General features: G+C 39.0%; 2 protein-coding genes and 2 long non-coding RNA genes across 10 annotated transcripts in view; 2 read left to right on the forward strand and 2 right to left on the reverse strand.

Annotated features, from left to right (window-relative positions):
* LOC149500581 (uncharacterized) overlaps positions 1-325 on the reverse strand; it is a 31501-nt gene extending 31176 nt beyond the window's left edge. The window contains exon 1 of the long non-coding RNA XR_016324791.1: positions 74-325. This is a non-coding gene — a long non-coding RNA (uncharacterized LOC149500581). The remainder of the gene's footprint in view (positions 1-73) is intronic.
* The window catches only part of LOC114245104 (uncharacterized), a 111752-nt gene that overhangs the window by 83060 nt on the left and 9296 nt on the right, over positions 1-19396 (forward strand). For 2 of the 7 annotated variants that reach the window (XM_089735803.1, XM_089735806.1), the window contains exon 17: positions 748-1425. The exons of 4 other annotated variants lie outside the window; for them this stretch is intronic. In XM_089735803.1, the coding sequence (XP_089591929.1) occupies positions 748-1425 (678 nt within the window). Of the gene's footprint in view, positions 1-747; positions 1426-1655; positions 5116-19396 lie in introns of those variants that run through there. One more of the 7 variants, XM_089735809.1, reaches the window with a different exon arrangement.
* LOC149500582 (uncharacterized) lies at positions 8252-16414 on the forward strand. Its single transcript, XM_089735830.1, has 7 exons — positions 8252-8621; positions 11611-11787; positions 12050-12197; positions 12641-12797; positions 13143-13282; positions 13659-13823; positions 16201-16414. The coding sequence occupies exons 1-7, from the start codon at positions 8435-8437 to the stop codon at positions 16298-16300; spliced, it is 1074 nt and encodes a 357-aa protein (XP_089591956.1). The 5' UTR covers positions 8252-8434; the 3' UTR covers positions 16301-16414.
* On the reverse strand, positions 17163-19044 carry LOC149500583 (uncharacterized). Its single transcript, XR_016324790.1, has 2 exons — positions 18539-19044; positions 17163-17406 (listed from the first exon to the last, which is right to left on the reverse strand). It is a non-coding gene; the product is annotated as an uncharacterized LOC149500583 (long non-coding RNA).

A 19396-nucleotide genomic window follows, 5' to 3' on the forward strand; every position in this document is an offset into this window, starting at 1 on the left:
ACATTCAAGCTGATAATTAAAATTAAAATTTTGCACAATGTATTTATGAATAGAGGAGGTAGATATCATTTACCTAAGGCTGGGAATAAAAATCCGTATCATCTAGTTCGACTTTATGTATGTAATAACTTGAATAATTTTTATTTCACAAAAATTTATGGCCGTAAACGTAAAAGGGTAAAAAACATCGTAAAAATCCCAACAACTTCTGATTGCTTTCGGAACTCTGAAGTTATACGAAAACGCAGTAAGCGTGATAATGCCGCCGATCTAATCGATTTTGGGAAACTTTAAAAAGATCACGTGATCTGCTTAAAATACAAACACCCCGCCAGTGCGGCTCTGAAAATATCGGCTTATCAAAATCGGCTTCTTTTTTCTTTGCAATAAAGGTGAAATTTAGTAACATTTAGTTGAAATGTTGTCTTGAGTTTTTGAACCGTATGGAGTAGTCAACTAGCGTAGTTAAATATCCGCGTTCAGTGGCACCAAATAGTGTTTATTTTTGTGTAATGAGAATGGGATTTTAAATTTCGCTTAAACAAAAAGTTAGGACAGGCGAATTAGCTTCAAATTCTCAGGATGATTACAGCAAAGGTCATTAAGGCTGCACGGTACTGTAACAGTCCATACTCTAGTAAATAATAATACTTAAAAATATTAGTAAAAACACTAATTGATATTAATGACTAGATTAAATTATAAGTTAATTTGCAATATCAACTGACATGGTAATAAATCTTCCAGAATCTAAACCAGACTTAGAAGTCATTGAACCTTTCATAGAAACGATAGATGTGGACCAAGATTTGGTCAACGAAACAAGGGAGCACGGGAGAAGAAGCGAAGAGAGCACTGAAACCAATGGAAAGGTTATTGAAATAAAATCCGAACCTACAGATTTTGAAGATCTGATTGACTCATTACAAAATACCAAAATACCATTACACACACTGTATTTACACACTGGCAAAACAGAAAAAATGATCGAAAATGAAACATGCAATAATGTTTCTGGTGAAGATGTGGTAAAGACTGAAAAAAATAAAGATATTTCCCCTAATCTTGATTACCTTCGCGAAACAATCGAAAATTCAAATGAAGCGAAAACTAAACTAATTGAGAAAATAGTACCAAAAATTGCTGGCGTCTACGGCAACGTGCGTGATTGTCAAGAAAGTAAAGATCAACGAGCTACAAAAGTATGTGAAGATAAACCGATAATTGTAGAAGAAACTAAATGTTACCGAGTTGCAACCAACAATGTGTCCAATGCAGAAGATATACAAGAAAAAGTGTTGCAAGACACAAATATAATATTAAAGTCTGAAATGGAAGAACAATTGCATTTGAATATTTTTGATAATGTGATAGAATTTGCTGATAACAAAGTCCAGTCTATTGAAAATGATCATGTAAATACAGGTGAGTTTTAATTTATACTTCCAGTAAATGAAAATATTTGGTTTTAGTTTACAAATTAGTGATATTTCTGCGATTCTAACATTTATATATCACGCAGTATAACAGATTTATCAGATAATTATGATATTAAGATATTAAAAAGGGTTTTTTTTTAATAAATTCAATGCATTCCTCAGCCTCTTACATAACGTATTGGCATTATTTCTGTTAATAATTATTTACTATTGCAGCTAACGTTATTCAGACCAAAAACGATTTCACTTTACAAAGTCATTTAAGTTGTGAACATGGAAATAGTACATCCACTTCTGAATTAAAATATCTTGATTTGAAAGAAGATGCAATGAAAATGTCAAAAAACAAGCCGCAGGGTCGTAACTTAAATGACTGTTCAAAACAACTGAACATTTCGGAAATACAAACTGATGGTGGTAAAATTACGAATCAAAATAATTCTGGCATCAGTAATACAATGAACAACACTTTGTTCTTAGAAAGTAAATCTGGTGCACAAAGCGAAACTAGAACAGACGATAGTATGAAAGTGAAAATGTGTAGTTACTTATTTCATAAACCCCGAAATCGTTTGTATGATCCTACACAGCTTTGCAAGAATCCGGACTTTAACAAGAAGTTGAAAAGATTAACGGATGCATTCTTAAGTTCGCCGCGTAACAGGGTACTGCTCAATGCTTGCAGGCCGATCACTGTTGATGTAATGAAGGCGATTGAATCCAAACTGTTCAACGGTACAGTGTACTTGAAGGACTGCGACCAACTGAACTCGAATGTTCCAGACCGCGGCGCCGTTAGCGACACTGCGACGCGAGTTCCTTCAACAATCGCTTCCCGGAGCTCTACAAATATTCGTTTAGTCAATCCTGATCATTTAATGTCGCTATCGAAATGTTACACATCGAATTTAACACAAGAAAGTTGCGGTGATGCGATGGAGATAAACAGGAAGATCAATCAACCAGATATAACAGAAGTACCTTGCTCAAATCAATGTTGGCTGACAATTGAAGTACCTTCTCTGACCGTGCGAACTAATAATGAAAGTATAGCTGCAACTCCAGAACTCAATTCAAACCTATCGTGTACAGAAAAAGGAATTGGTATTTCGTCCAAAAAGAAACCAAGAAAAGAACTTTCAGTTGTGAATGATTGTATTCTTACCCACGACATCCTCAATAAAATGTTAGTAAAAATGGATGAAGAAGAACATTTTTATAATCCTTCCAGAGTAACTTTTGCTACGTCGTCTCGGATACTGAAGCCAAGCACAAACACAAGTAATCCCAGTGATGAAATCAAAATCTGTCCCTGTAGGTCTTCTGCACAAAATACAACAAAAATTGTTTCAGCTGTCGAACTGTTGAGTGAGCGAAATTATTCCGCTGCTAGTGACAGCCCTATCGTTACAGAAAAAATCGTGGTTGACTGCAAATGTAAAATCGATGAACCGGTACTCGCGCAGGAACAATACCAGACTGACCAACATGAAATGATATTTATGACATCTAACGTAAAGACTCTAGTGATAGAGCCAATTTTCAACCATGTTGCCGAACAATCTAAACAACTTATGTTTTTGGCGTCGCTTGCGTCTCAACAAACGTTAGATAAACGGAAAGAAATAGATAAATCTCCTAATTTTATCATTGAAAACAACTACGACATCACCGAAAATATCGTAAAAGTTGACGCTATTTCCAAGCCTAATAAAAGTGTAAATAACTCTCCCCACACAAGAAGCCTATTGGGACACATACGTAAACCTCGTGTAAAAAAATATAGTGATATACTTACATAGTACCCTAACGCGACTCAATTTCTGTTTGATCAGAATACAGTGATGGATGATAATGTAAACATACCAGTTAATAGCAATGGTACATATCCCGGACGTCCATCTGAGAACAAATTATAAACGGTGCATCAACGCGAGAGATCACGCCGATCGTCGAATTGGATACATAACAAATCAACCCACTACTTGTTGTCGAGTCGGCACTGTAACAACTCACCGAAATTAGAAAAAATATTTCTCTATTCCAAACTTAATTAATGAATCTGGATGACAATATAAATAATAAAAGTGAAAATTTGTCGAATTTTAATCTCAGAGCACTAAAGGAGACTTATGATGTGAATAATGAAAAATCTAAAACTTTCCCGTGATTGGCTTGCCGAAGCGGATCCGAGCGGCGCCGACAAATCACGAAGCGCTCCACAAGGTCTCGCGACTCGCGTTCGCGACTAATTCAGTGTGTTCGTGACTGCCGTGCTTACTCCGCGTACCATTAAAATTAGCAATGCCGATATAATCCAAGCCGCCGAATTCATCGAACGCCGAACATTCTACGTGTTATGTTAGTACAGTGGTCTCGAACCTACCGATTTTTCGGTATTTCTACCGACATGGGCTCTGTTCTACCGAAATACCTAAATATAACGATTTTTCTACGATTTCAGAGTATACATGGAAATTCTACCGATTTTACATTTTTAAGGAGGTAGCCCTTTTCATTTAACTTTAATGTTACGGGGAAGCCCTTAATATTTATTAAGTATGGATGGATCTAGTGCAGAATGTTCCATATATTTTGGGGAATACCCTTATGTCCTACAGCTCGATGCTATAAGGGGCTCTGGAATTTACCTGTCTAGTCTATATAAACAGGAATTCGTTTAATTTTTTTATTAATTTTCTTAACTTTGAAGAGAGAGTAACTTTCCTAAAGAGTGCCTACAAAATAAGAGAAGTTCAAATTCAAATTCAAATGTCGTCTGACGAGGAGCCAACAAGCACAAGTGCGAGTGTAAGAAGAGAAAAATATGTATTTATTTTTTATTTTATTGCTTAGTTGTGCGAACGATCTCACAGCCCACCTGGTGTTAAGTGGTTACTGGAGCCCATAGACATCTACAACGTAAATGCGTCACCCACCTAGAGATATAAGTTCTAAGATCTCAGTATAGTTACAACGGCTGCCCTACCCTTCAGACCGAAACGCATTACTGCTTCACGGCAGAAATAGGCGGGGCGGTGGTACCTACCCGCGCGGACTCACAAGAGGTCCCACCACCAGTAATTACGCAAATTATAATTTTGCGGGTTTGATTTCTATTACACGATGTTATTCCTTCACCGTGGAAGTCAATCGTAAACATTTGTTGAGTACGTATTTCATTAGAAAAATTGGTACCCGCCTGCGGGATTCGAACACCGGTGCATCGCTCAACACGTAACTATGCACCCGACGTCTTATCCTTTAGGCCACGATGACTTCCAAATGTGTGTATGTACAATATTATAGACAAAAATGGGAAGAAGAGTTTCCAGACTGGCTCAAGATAGTCGCTTTCCTGTGTTGTCTAATTTCATCTTTAATATTTTATCACTTCCCCATTCATACGCTATCGTTGAACGCATATTTTCACATATTAATCTTTTGAAAACAAAACAGCGAAATAGGCTGTCTACTGAATCAATCACTGGTCTATTACATGCAAAACGACTTTAACACAGCTAATTGTTATGATTTTGAAATTAATTCGAAGATGACCGCGGCTATGGCCAAAAGAATATTGGTATAAAAAATAATTATACTTAAGTATGATTGTTATAAATTAGTCTGTAAGTTTTTTTCCCCTGTATAGTCTAAATAAACGCAATTGATTGAACATTGTATTTTTTTTTGTCAAATACCGTTTTTGGGTTCAAATATACCGATTTCGCTCCAAGAAATATGACGTTCGAGAGACTTTTTGGCGGGAACGCGAGGTGTGAAGTTGTGCGATTTGTTTTGTCTATTTAGTGTTTCTTCAGGTTTAAATGTGTAATAACGGTGGTTTATTAACTGTTTAGTATCTGTGAAAGTGCACAAATTTGGGAAAATGAAACAAAGCCGTTGGACATAACTTCTCGGGATCCTCCAAAAAGTCCACTGAAAAAATTTCAGTAAACGACCACCATTTTACTGAGATTATATTTCATCACAAATCATCTCATTTCATTTAATTTCATCCCAGTTGATTAATGTCTCAAATTCTTCATTTTATTTCACTCCAAATTATTAATTTTCATAAAAATATTATCTCATCTCATTTCATTTCGTGCCATGGCATGTTTTATATTAATCAGCTTCATTTCATAATATTATATTACTTTAAAAAAATATATATATAGAAGATTAGGCTGTATGGTGTGATACCTTTGCCTTTCCATTTGGAAAAATAAAACTACTACTACTGTCACTGACGTTCGAAATCACTGTTATACACTGAAGTAGGAAACCTATGGAAATGAAACGTCAACAAAAAATTCGTGCCACTGTGACGTCATCTGGCCACAAAACATGGCGGTTTTAGTGCTGCCCAGAAGATTTTAATGTTAGTAGGTTTTATCGATAAACGTTCTTGGCTTATTTTATTTTAAATATTGTTGAGTATGAATGTATTTGTAGAATTTATACTTTAATAGGAAGTAAGTATATTGTTATGTGCAAAGATGATGTGATTTAGATATTATGTGAAATCTAAGACGAGTTCGTGCTTCAAATTTTCCAAGTAAACGATATGACGATTTTTAAAATTTGCTACACTGATTTTATAAAGTTGTCGTTTGCCGCAAAACATAAAGATATGGCATAGTACAGTGCCATCAGCCCATTTCTAGCATGCTGAATGTTATCGTATTTTGAGTACGTGTTTTTCTTAGACTATTACAATCTATTTTAATTGTTTTGCTGACTCTAAAGTCCGTAACACACTACCGCAGCGCACCTCAAGGAAGGTGCACCGCACTACCGCACCGCACGCAAATTTTAAACTTATCAAGGGACCGCCTGATAAAACAAAACACCTACAGAACATTTATTCGTTAATGAAATTACAAACGTCATTCCTTGTGACTTCCTCTCTAAAATCACTTAATTAATAAATATTTAACGAATTTACAATAGTGTTTTACTCACTGCGGAATAAAACTATTTTATTTAAATAGTTCCGATGAGAATTTGTCGGTAGCCTTTTTCCCGAAATATCTAAACAGAATGTCTAAATATGTTTTGATGACATATTTTAAAGAGGTATTTATGATTATTGTCATGATGAATAGATTCCGACCGAAAAATGGTGTCCGATATTTCGGATTCAAATATATTAAGTGTATAATCTATGTTTCGGATGAGGGCTCCATAATGAATTTAAATATATATAGATAATAGTTTTGGGGCATAGACTTTCTTGAGATCCTATAAAATATGTTTTAATTATTATTTTTGTATGTTTTAAGCATGATAAAATTAGAAATTTTATATAAGCAATCATATTATCGATATCAAAGTCAATAAATAATGTACAACCCAAAACAGACGGCCGAACTGACGTGACAATGACATTTGGCGCGCTAAACATGGCGGATTTTCGGCCTCATTAGACGGAGACGGAGATATTTACGTATATTCATGTTGTTATATTGTGTCTAATGCATAGACCTATATAGTAGGGACACGACATATTGTTCTATACGTACAATTGCTTATATAAATAGCACCCATTTTGAAGGCACATACATAAACATATATCTATCTCGTTCTTACTCAGCACTTTAACTAGCAGGAAAACAATATAACAGTATTTCAGTGCGTACATAAAATGAAACATGAATATACGTAAATATCTCCGTCTCCGTCTAATGAGGCCGAAAATCCGCCATGTTTAGCGCGCCAAATGTCATTGTCACGTCAGTTCGGCCGTCTGTTTTGGGTTGTACATTATTTATTGACTTTGATATCGATTTAATATGATTGATTATATAAAATTTCATAATTTATCATGCTTAAAACATACAAAAATAATAATTAAAACGTATTTTATAGGATCTCAAGAAAGTCGATGCCCTAAAACTATTATCTATATGTATTTAAATTCATTAAGGAGCCCTCATCCGAAAAATCCATTTTTCGGTCGGAATCTATTGATCATGACACTAATCATAAATACCACTTTAAAATATGTCATCAAAACATATTTAGACATTCTGTTTAGATATTTCGGGAAAAAGGCTACCAACAAAATCTCTTCGGAACTATTTAAATAAAATAGTTTTATTCCGCAGTGAGTAAAACACTATTGTAAATTTGTTAAATATTTAATAATTAAGTGATTTTAGAGAGGAAGTCACAAGGAATGACGTTTGTAATTAATGAATAAATGTTCAGTAGGTGTTTTTTTTTTCACGCGGTCCCTTGATAAGTTTAAAATTTGAATCACTCTCAAGCGAAAGTGATTCAAATGGTGCGGCGCACCTTCCTTGGGGTGCGCTGCGGTAGTATGTTACGGACTTTAGAGTCAGCAAAACAATAAAAATAGATTGTAATAGTCTAAGAAAAACACGTACTCAAAATACGATAACATTTAGCATGCTAGAAATGGGCTGATGGCTTTGAACTACGCCATATCTTTATGTTTTGCGACAAACGACAACTTTATAAAATCAGTGTAGCAACTTTTAAAAATCATCATATCGTTTACTTGGCAAATTCGAAGGACGAACTTGTCTTAGATTTCGCCCATCTAAATCATATCATATTTGCACATAACAATATACCTACTTACTTCCCTATAAGTATAAATTCTACAAATAAATAATACTCAACAATATTTAAAATAAAATGAGCCAAGAACGTTTATCGATAAAACCTGATAACATTGAAATCTTTTGTACAGCACTAAAGCCGCCATGTTTTGTGGCCAGATGACGTCACAGTGGCACGAAATTTTGGTTGACGTTTCATTTCCATAGGTTTCCTACTTCATTGGTCTAATGTATTTTTAGGTAGGTTTATACTTCAGTGTCTAATATATTAAGTGTATAATCTATGCTTCAGTGGTTAAAGGTTTAATTTTAATGCAGTGTAATGCAGGGTTTGTGTTGATTGTTGATGAATTTTTGTTTGTGTCAATATTTTCATCTCCTTGATAAATTCATTTTACAATTATGCCAAAAACTAAAGCTGAAAAGAATCGTGAATATTGGCGAAAAAAAAATGCAAATAAAATAAAAAAAACCCCCAAAAGTTCTACGGAACGTGTCCGAGAGTTTCGTGCTCGTCAAAAAAAGTTATTATCACATGTACAATATGAAATTATTAGTTCTAACATGAATGTGCCTGGTGTACAAAATAGTAAGTACTTGAATATTTTGTAATATTTTTAATACAAAATTGAATAAATAAAGGACAATGACCACATAATAATATGTATGGAATTCCGTCTTAAGTTGTTGCACAATAAATCTTTATTAATTATAGACTACGCTTTATATATTATCGAATAAAAGTGTTCGCTTCCCCATAATTAACCGGGTTTTCAAGTAATTAGACCAAAACGGACATAACCTATAAATAATGTTAAGCCCACAAACAAAACATAAACATATAATCATAGTTTTCACACACCGACTTCTCCTCATTATGAGATCCTCAAGCATCAACATGATTACAGAATTACAGAAACTCAAGAGTTCATAAACAAAACATATAAACGTCCTGGCGTAATAAAACACTTTTATGTACATAACAATTGTTGATGTACTATTAATCTTAAAATCATAATTCCGGTCCTGTACAAAACATTTCTGTAGTGAAATTTATTGTAACAAATGAGAAAACTATTTCGATGCTATTTTGATTCTGCAACATGCAACTTTGCTAGACGATTTTTGGTCATTCTCCTTTGATATTTAATCATTAAATTTCATTATTATTTCTTACTCATAAATCACATGTACAGTCGTGGTCAACTAATTAGGGACATTCAAGATAGTGAAGGGCTTTAACCGGTTATGTACATTTAAATATAAAACCCTATTGATTTCTCAGCACCTATTATTTGCATAATGTGGTCCGATTATTATGCTATAAATGGCTGTAAATAAAAGACTTAATAAATAGAAAAAGTATTTAATATCAAAGATTAAACATGTATTAAATATTAAGGTACAATTCTGTAGTGGACATTTAATTAAGGACAGTAAAGTATAATGAAAAATACAGTTACACGAAACTTATAATCTTCAGTGTTATAATATCTTTAACAGCTCCATTTTATTACATGTAAAATCAGTACCCAGTAGCAAAACCTTTGTTAGTAATTACCGCTTGACACCGATGTGGCATAGACATTATCAGTTTCTGACGTGTTTCGACAGGAATGTTTGCCCATGCCTCACAAAAAGCTTCATGAAGTTCATCCAAATTTGTATTACGATAAGTGGCAACTTTTTTCTTGATTTCGTGCCAAAGGTGCTCAATTGGGTTGAGGTCCGGGCTATTTGCTGGCCAATCTGGCACCGATACAAACTGACTGGTAAGAAACGACTTGACTGAATGGGTGGTATGTTTCGGGTCGTTATCCTGCTGAAACGTTCATATAATAGGGAGATGCTCCTCAGCATAGGGAAGCATAGTTTCTTCCAATATTGCCTTGTATTGATGTTAGTCTAAGTTACCCTGAACTTTCCTCACAGGTCCCACTCCACGTCCAGAAAATGAACTCCATATTTTAATGTTTCCACCGCCATGTTTCACCTGTTTTTTTGTGAATCTTGGATTCATTTCCGCTTTTACAGGACGCCGTACATATTGCCTTCCATCTGAAGAAATCAAATTAACCTTGGTCTCGTCAGAGAAAAGTACATGTTGCCATTGGGCGTAGGTCCAATGTCCATATTTACGTGCAAATGCCAAACGAGCATTTCTATGTTCTTTCTTCAACAACGGTACTTTGCGAGCCACTCTTCCGAACAACCCTGCTTCTATCAAACGTTGTCGAACGGTCCTCGCAGATACACCGGCTCTTTCGTTTGCCCCAAACACTTCGTGTTTAATTAAAATAGAGCCTAGAAACGGATCTTTCTTAGCTAACCTGGTTATCATTCTATCTTCTTGCGGAGTCGTTTTTCTCGATCTTTTTGTTCTGGACACATTTAAAGCTGCGTTATAGCGCTTGAAATGTTGCACTGCATTGCATACCATAGTTTTTGAACAGTTTAAATGTTGTGCTATCCTTCGGTATGACCAACCACGCTCGACAAACTTCATGATAATTTTTCGTAGTGTTGGATCGCAACTTTTATTTTTCCCCATTTTAAAAGTATTAAAATTCCAATTTTGAAATTAGAACGCAATACCTCAGTGTCCCTAATTAAATGGCCAGCCAGCATTCTTTGAACCAATAGCACTATGATATTGTATCAGCTATACTGTAAAGAGGTTTAATGTTTAAGAAGTTGTTATTGTTTGTATAATCGCGCACATAAATGACTAATTACACTTACATGTAAAAGATATGGAATATTGCTAAGACTCGTTGGAAAATAAAAAAAAAAATTCACAATTTGGCTCAACTAGAGATTGTCCCTAATTAGTTGACCACGACTGTATAACCTCATCAAACCACAAATTACGAAGCGCTCCACACGGTCCGCGTCCCCAACTAGTTCAATGTGTTTTTGACGTCCGTGCATGCTGTGGCTCTATCCCGATCCTGTAGACCGAATGGTAAACGGTCGACGTCGCCCAAAGCACGTCATTACGGATCCTCCCGATCCATTAACGCTGCTTTTAGGACCACAAGCACCGGTCACCGTCCTCGTCGAACCCGTCGCTTGCGATGAAGGGCTCGACGAGCGAATTAACCCATAGACACAGCCCACTGAGTTTCTCGCTGGATCTTCTCAGTGGGTCGCGTTTCCGATCCCTGCGAAGCACTGCTCTTGCCAGGATCAGTGTTAGCAACACTCCGGTCTGGGCCCCGTGAAGTCACCTACACACATTAGGGTGAAGCTGAAATAGCCTCTCAAGGCTATCAGCATAGGTAGGAAAAAAGTGGCTCTCTGAGTGCCCTGAGATACTTTTATTAATAGTTTCATGGGAGTAAAGTCGAGTGTCGTTCGTGACCTCCGTACTTACTCAGCGTATCATTAAAATGAGCATTGCCTAATTCATCGAACGCCGAGTGTTCTACGTGTTATATTAGTATGTGTTTAATGCATGTGTTTGCGCCTGCTTATTAGAAAGTTTTAGTATAAGTGTGTTGATTGTTAATAAATTTTTATTTGTGTCAATATTTTCAACTCCTTGATAAATTAATTTTACAATTATGCCAAAAAAGCAGAAAAGAATCGTGAATACTGGTGGAAAAAAAATGGATACAAAATTAAAAAAAACCCCAAAAGTTCTACGGAACGTGTCAGAGAATTTCGTGCTCGTCAAAAAAGGTTAATATCACATGTACAAAATGAAAATAATAGGTCTAACGTGAACGATCATGTGCCCAGTGTACCAATTAGTAAGTACTTGAATATTTTCTAATATTTTTAATACAAAATTGAATAAATAAATTTTAATATTTAATCATTAAATTTCATTATTATTTCTTACTACTCATAAATCTACTTACTACTTATAATAATGTGTATAGCCTTATTTATGTTTCTTTTTTTTTTTGAAGTGAAACATGTGTATGTGAATATGTTTCAACAAAATAATCTAAATCTCTAAATTAAATCTTACTCAAACAAAGCATAACTAACTTGTTCAATTTTAACTAGATATCCTGAACAACCTTGCATTGGAAAGCTCTGAACATCAAAAGAATCATATATTGGTTTCGGAGAACCAACTGATAGATGAAATGAAATCAAATAAAGAACTCTGGACAAATATGAAGATGCATTTTGAAACTAACAGATTGCAATGGTAAGTAGCTGTTTTAAAGAATAATATGTATATAGATTAGATATGCACATATAGTGAAATCCAGAATTTAAAACAGAGATTAGAAGTAACTAATTAAAACTTTATATTGATATTATTATGATCTATTAATTAACTTTTATTGTTCTTTAGGTGGGTGAACGACCTCTTGATCCCACTTATGATATAACCTACAAAATGAACTGTTAAAAAGATAGCACAAAATCTCTGTTTCTTATTAAATTGGTAATGTGAAAAAACGTCTAAATTTAGTTTATTTATATATTTTTAAGTCAGTTTAACATATATAGAGTTATATAATATGACAATCTAGTCAGTAATATCGCTATTCATCAGAGGCTGCAAATTATTTCACTGATTCTGGTCTTTCAACCACACTTCTCACGTATAGTCAAATTATATTAATGTTTTAAAAATATTAACAGGTACCACATGAAAACTGTAATACTGGACAAGCTGAAGACACTTTATGCAGCAGATGATAAAAGTGAAAATGTATCTGCTAAGGACCGAATGTCCCAGATGGATTGGATTATATTTGACTTTGCTCTCGTCCATGAGAAAATAGATCTAATTGGAAAAGTAAGTTGGCTGAATATCAAGTACAATACTAAAATAAAATTTTGGAAACTATTCGTACATACCCTACGTTTTTTTTTTTTTTTTATTGCTTAGATGGGTGGACGAGCTCACAGCCCACTTGGTATTAAGTGGTTACTGGAGCCCATTGACATTTACAACGCAAATACGCCACCCATCTTGAAATATAAGTTCTAAGGTCTCAGTATAGTTACAACGGCTGCTCCGCCCTTCAAGCCGAAACGCATTACTGCTTTACGGCAGAAATAGGCGGGGTGGTGGTACCTACCCGCGCGGACTCACAGGGGTCCTACCACCAGTAAAACTATAGAACTATCTAACTTTCAGGATGCTATGAGATGTCAAACTCAGGATCGTCAGCCGTTGATTGATCTCTTCGAGCTGGTGACGAAGTTTGACATAGAGGACAGGTCCGGAGACAGTCTGGCCGGCGCCTGGACTGCGGCCACCGCCCTCTACAACTCGAGGTAAGCTAAAAGACGGCCTTCTGTTAAAACGCCTAGGAAGCCTGTTCCTAACACTAATGAGCTCCTTCAATGGAAGGGGGACAGAGTCGTTATCGATGTGGTATGTCAATAGCCACTCATCTTGAGACATTAGTTCATCCTTCAAACCGGAACGTGTGTTCCTGCTTCGTGGAAAAATAAGCAGGATAGTGTTATCTATTCATGCAAGGTTACATCAGACCCTACCACCAGTGCATTCCTAATTTTATAAATATTTCTTGATTTTATAATACCAAAATAGACAGTATGGCGGTATCTGACTGTGGGGGCACACTAGAGTATACCACTAAAGTAGACCAGTATATTCTATTTTCTAAAATTAATAGTTCCTTTACAGGGGTCGTCAGTGCTCACCGATGCTACTGCAGAAGCGTTGGTATCAGCTGAAGGAGGTGACCAGGGAATCGCTATATGAGTACTGGTACGCCTCCCGCGAGAACTCTCCTTCGTCGGCCGAGTCTATACAAAGACCAACCAAATTACAGAGAGCTGTTGCCCGGAAGTAAGTTTACATTTCCACAGGTCTCAAGTTATGTTTGTCATTTCGCATACCCACGAGCGCGAGGTATGTAGGACTGGTCCATAGAGAAGTTTACGTCCATGGGAGGGAACACTGCACTAGCCTAGGTCATGACGGAACGTATGCAACTTTTGTAACGAAGGGACAATTTAATTCGCTTGCAGATCATAGGGTAGAGTCGATTAAATAGAAACGCGGCTCGGTCGCGTACTGACTTAATGTGGGGTCCGAATATCATCCCTCTGTCGAGGGTGACACTTGGGTCTACTGGTGGGACGACCTCTTGTGAGTCCGCGCGGGTAGGTAGGTACCACCGCCCTGCTTATTTCTGCCGTGAAGCAGTAATGCGTTTCGGTTTGAAGGGTGGGGTAGCCGTTGTAACTATACTGAGATCTTAGAACTTATATCTCAAGGTGGGTGGCGCATTTACGTTGTAGATGTCCATGGGCTCCAGTAACCACTTAACACCAGGTGGGCTGTGAGCTCGTCCACCCATCTAATCAATAAAAAAAAAGCTGTTTAGCTTTAGCTAAAAGATTTTAATAGTGGGTATGGAGTTACCGCGCCTAGCTCGTGACGAGATACTAGCAGTAGTTCGAGAGGGCGACCCCTTTTGAAGAGCACAGCTGTGTCTCAAGTTATGTTTGTCATTAAGCTGCAGAAAGAATTCCCACCGTTGGGTTTTTCCATCACAATAACGGAGCTTTAAAACAAAATGATTTGTCATACATTGCTACCGACCAGGGGTCCGGGGGTAAACTTAAACAAATAGTACGATTAACGTATGTACGTACGTAACTTATTTGTTTAATAAGCGGCCGGACACCAAAAAAGGAATATATAAATTTTAAACGCTAGTGGCGACATCCCTAGTTAACGAACTGCCCATCACCCGCGGCCCCGAACTGCCCGCGGACAGTGGCGGAGTGCGGCGCTATACGAACATCACAGAGCAGCCAGTGGCGGTGTCATGAGGGGCACTCTTGAAAGATTCACGCTCGCCGCGCTCGGGCTTCGGTCTTCCATGAACAAATACCGCCGAAGGTTCTCTCCTTTTTCGGCATTTCAAGGTCGCTATATACCTGTCATGGTAATGGGGGCTAACGCGTCCGCGGGTGGTAGGGAAGCTCTGCGCTCGACCTCCTTGTCGATGCTTTGAGTATTGGTGGTGCACTGCTCTTGCAGTGCATCGGCCAACAACTCTGTTTTTTCATCGTTATACGGCACCTTTGAGAGCTTTACGCGCGCCGCGTTCAGAAGTAGGTCCTGTTTAAACAAATACCGTCAACGGTTCTCTTTTGTTGCTATTTCATAACCGCGGTATTTATGCCGCGGCATTCTTTTGGCGGCACAGGTTCAAAAGCGACGGTCGCATATTTTAACTCGTACATCGAGGACAAGAGAAGATTACTACTACACGTAACGCACATACCTGCCCGCTCCTGCGGACCGAATGGTAAACAGTCGCCATCGCCCTAAACACGTCATTTCGGATCCTCCCGATCCACTATCGCGGTCCACGATCTGCTTTTAGCTACCTCGAGCACCAGTCTCCGTTCTCATAACCCTTAGCAACGTCCTCAGGTTTGAGCCTAAGTATACAAAATTTCGAGTTAATCCGACGTTTTCAAGGGGGTCAAAATCATGTTCAAAGATTTCGTTACAAACACTTTTTTTTTGTTGTTGTTGCTTTGAGGGATGGACGAGCTCACAGCCCACCTGGTGTTAATTGGTTACTGGAGCCCATAGATATCTACAACGTAAATGCGACACCCACCTTGAGATATAAGTTCTAAGATCTCAGTATAGTTACAACGGCTGCCCCACCCTTCAAACTGAAACGCATTACTGCGTTACGACAGAAATAGGCAGGGTGGCGGTACCTACCCGTGCGGACTCACAAGATGCCCTACCACCAGTAATTACGCAAATTATAATTTTGCGGGTTTGATATTTATTACACGATGTTATTCCTTCACCGTAAAAGTCTATCGTGAACATTTGTTAAGTACGTATTTCATTAGAAAAATTGGTACCCGCCTGCGGGATTCGAACACCGGTGCATCGCTACATACGAATCCACCGGACGTCTTATCTTTTAGGCCACGACGACTACATACGTCTGAAGCTAATAAAAGCGTATTAAAAACAGTACTGTCCTGCCGAAAACAGTACGAATACCATATTATTATGTATTAGTTATCATCTATAGCTACTTCGTACATTTTGACCCCAAATGACGTCACTCTTAAAGTGTCGTTGGCATTCCCGATGCTCACCAGCGGCAGTGGCTGGTCGAGATGATAGCGGTTCGTTTATCTCAACATAAAGAGCGAATCATTGGAATGTTCTATTCCAGATACCCGTCAATAATAACCAGTGCGTTTCCGGAATGGCGGGAACTGATCGAGAACAGACTTGTAATAATGTCTGAAGACTTCGTAAGTCCGAAATCTTAGTACCTTATGACTTGAATGATTTTGATTTTGTTTCTTCTTTCCGTCTGCGATTATCCTGTCGTATAAATCAGAATCTTTATCTTTCGTTCCATTCGATCGACTTGTTTTTATTGGCCCTGTAGGCGGGCGAGCGTACGGCCCATCTGATGGTGAGTGGTTACCGTCGCCCATGGACTTCAGCAATGCCAGGGGCAGAGCCAAGCCGCTGCCTACCGTTACCGTCTCCGCCCCCTCGAGGAAGTGCCCGTTACGGTCACGGCACGCGGCGTACGGAGACGCGAATGACACGTCTACATGTGATTTCTCGTTCCACCGCACGCTGGTCGCGACCGAACCTCTGTTCAGATGACAAAGCCCGCTCCGAGAGGAACTCGCCCCGCGAGGCCGTGCGGGAGGAACCCCGCGCCGTACACTTAGCGTTGAGGTCCCCGCCAGTATCACAGGGCGAGACTCGAAGCGATGAACCAACGCCGCGAGCCCACCCAGGAACGGCTCGAACTTGGTGAGACTCCTGTTCGGAGTCCTGCCTTGCGACACAATGGCAGCAGTGACTTTGACCTCCGCCAGCTTGGCGGGCCTGTCCATGCGCATTGTTATATCCTTTTGTTATTCTGTTAATGTGTTGAACAAGAAGCACATGTTATAGTCTTTCATCACTCCACTAATTTGCTTAGACAAGCAGTATAGAGTAATATAAAAACGGAGGCAGCCCCGTCGGCGCCAATCAGCAGATCAGTGTCACTTACACACTCAGTCAGCCAGTCTCAGTCAGTCAGACAGACAGTCACAGTGCAGAAAAGCCAGTTCAGTCATCATGTTCAGTCGTTTCGCGTAGTCTCAGAATATAATAAAAGAACTGAAACAGAGGTGTTAAAGAAATATTTATTGTGAAGATTTTTTGAATAAAACACTGTTATAGAAAAGGCTTTCTGTTTTTTAAAAAGGCTGACACCAGCCTTCTGTGGTCTAACAGCACCACCTCCGGGTCCGGGTGCGGATGGAGAGCGTGCGTGTGCGAGAGGAGTTGGCTGATATGCGTGCGACCCTCGACGGTATTGTTGGACGCCAGAGCAGTTTGACCTCCGTCACTCCCGTAAGAACACATTCTGGAGGAAAAAAACATGATGATTTAGGAGTTGACGAGACAACTCGGGACCCTGGGGGCCCGTGCCTCCAAGGTTGAGCGCGCGAGATCATTGCTGGTGCATGAGCGCCCCGTGCCCGTACCATCGTCACGCGTAACTGTACCGCCCTCAAAAGCCGCAGCGGCTAAAGTGAGTGCAGCACCCGCGACGCGCGCGATGTCTAACTTGGTCATATCGGTCAAGCGTACTAGGAGTCGAACGCATGCCCAGCCCGCGAGGCCGCTGTCGGCCGCTCCTGCCCCGCTCCAACCTGCAAAGGCAGAAACCGCGCAAAACAGAAGAGGGGCATGAACGCCGCCAAGCCAGCGTAGACCCCCATCCCCATCCACTAACACCCCCGCCCTGTCCAACATGAACGAGGCATGAACGGCGGAGGTGAGGCGGGGTGGAAGGAAAGCGAGAAAACCTCGCTTGCCCCCGGCCCGTTCTTGCGGCCGCCGCTCCCCACACATTGAAGATTGCGGGTTGGCCGGCAGTCCACCGAGTGCACAGAGCCGCCCGACGCTCGAGACGCAACCACGGAGCCACGTCGGCGAATCGGTACCTCTCATATCTGGGGGCATTCTTCTGTAGCCGAAGCCGGGAGACATGGCAACCAGCGGCTTGCAGTTGCAGTAAATAGAAAGTCGGTTCACTCCCACCACAACGGGGCACAGGGTGCCTCAACTCGCGCTTCACCGGCGAACCGGTGCCGTCGGAAGCTGCCCTCTCCAGAAGGAGCACTCTACAATTAGTGAAAGGTGTGGTGGGCCCGATCCTCTCGCTCCTAGTGCTGGTTTGGTCCTCGTCATGCAATCTCTCGTTGCAAAGCCTAACTAAGCTATCTTAAATCTAACCTAATCCTAAACGTTCCGTCCACGACCGGGCTTAGGGCTATAGCTATGGCAACCACTCAACACCAGTTGCGCCGGGACGTTGTCCACCCACTTAAGCGATTAAAAAGTTACATCTTTTGATATGGGCCGGCCTTGTTTTTGCTACGACTCATATAACGGCACCTTACGCAAAACATAATTCGAGGGTCAACAGAAGAATAGTTAGTCGGTTGTGTTCAAATACTATTTATTCCGAAACTATTTTCATTACTACTGACCTTTTTTTTTATTGGTGGAATCGATTATCCTAGCAGAACACTGTTCTCAGTTTTAGACTTGATATACTCTTTGTGGGAAACCCTGAAAAGTATTAGTAGACAATAATGCAGATCTCATCAGTTTAAATTTAATTTACAGGAAAAGGAGAATTGGATGAACAACTCGGAAGCTTCTATAGACACTGGCAAGTTTATTGATTTTCTTAGACTTTAATGTTTACGTAATAACAGTAACTATAGTGACGACGAGAGAGAGAGAGAAAGAGAGAGAGTAGTAAAAACCACAAAATGTAATTTAAAGTATGAGATCCGGTTACAAGATTCTAGAACATTCAAGCAGATAATTAAATTTAAAATTTTACACAATGTATTTATGAATAGAGGAGGTAGATATCGAATAATTTACCTAAGGTTGGGAATAAAAATCCGTATCATCTAGTTCGACTTTATGTATGTAATAACTTGAATAATTTTTATTTCACAACTAGCGACATGCCCTCTCTTCGCTTCGGGAACATAAAATTTTATTATTGATAGCCGAGTCCCGCGATGTACCCCGCGGTTAATGTCGTACCGCGGGTGACGCCGCGAGGCGAAACTAGTCTAACAAAAGTAGCCTAAGTTACTCTTTATATCATCAGCTAGCTACCTATCAGTGAGAGTCCCGTCAAAATCAGCCCAGCCGTTCCAGAGATTAACCGGAACAAACAGACAAACAGACAGACAGACAGACAAAAATTGTAAAAAATGTTATTTTGGTGTATGTACTGATTGAAATACAAACGCATATGAACCCACCCCACCAGTGCGGCTCTGACAATATCGGCTTATCAAACGGCTTCTTTTTTCTGCAATAAA

This window comes from Bombyx mandarina, chromosome 20 (assembly GCF_030267445.1).
Source record: "Bombyx mandarina strain Sakado chromosome 20, ASM3026744v2".
NCBI lineage: Eukaryota > Metazoa > Arthropoda > Insecta > Lepidoptera > Bombycidae > Bombyx > Bombyx mandarina.

Bases quoted from the DNA above. Each gene is read 5' to 3' on its own strand.
- LOC149500582 (XM_089735830.1), top strand. From the start codon at position 8,435: ATGCCAAAAACTAAAGCTGAAAAGAATCGTGAATATTGGCGAAAAAAA. The intron at 12,198-12,640 runs GTAAGTAGCTGT...AAATATTAACAG, and splicing joins GAAACTAACAGATTGCAATG to GTACCACATGAAAACTGTAA. The intron at 13,283-13,658 runs GTAAGCTAAAAG...GTTCCTTTACAG, and splicing joins ACCGCCCTCTACAACTCGAG to GGGTCGTCAGTGCTCACCGA.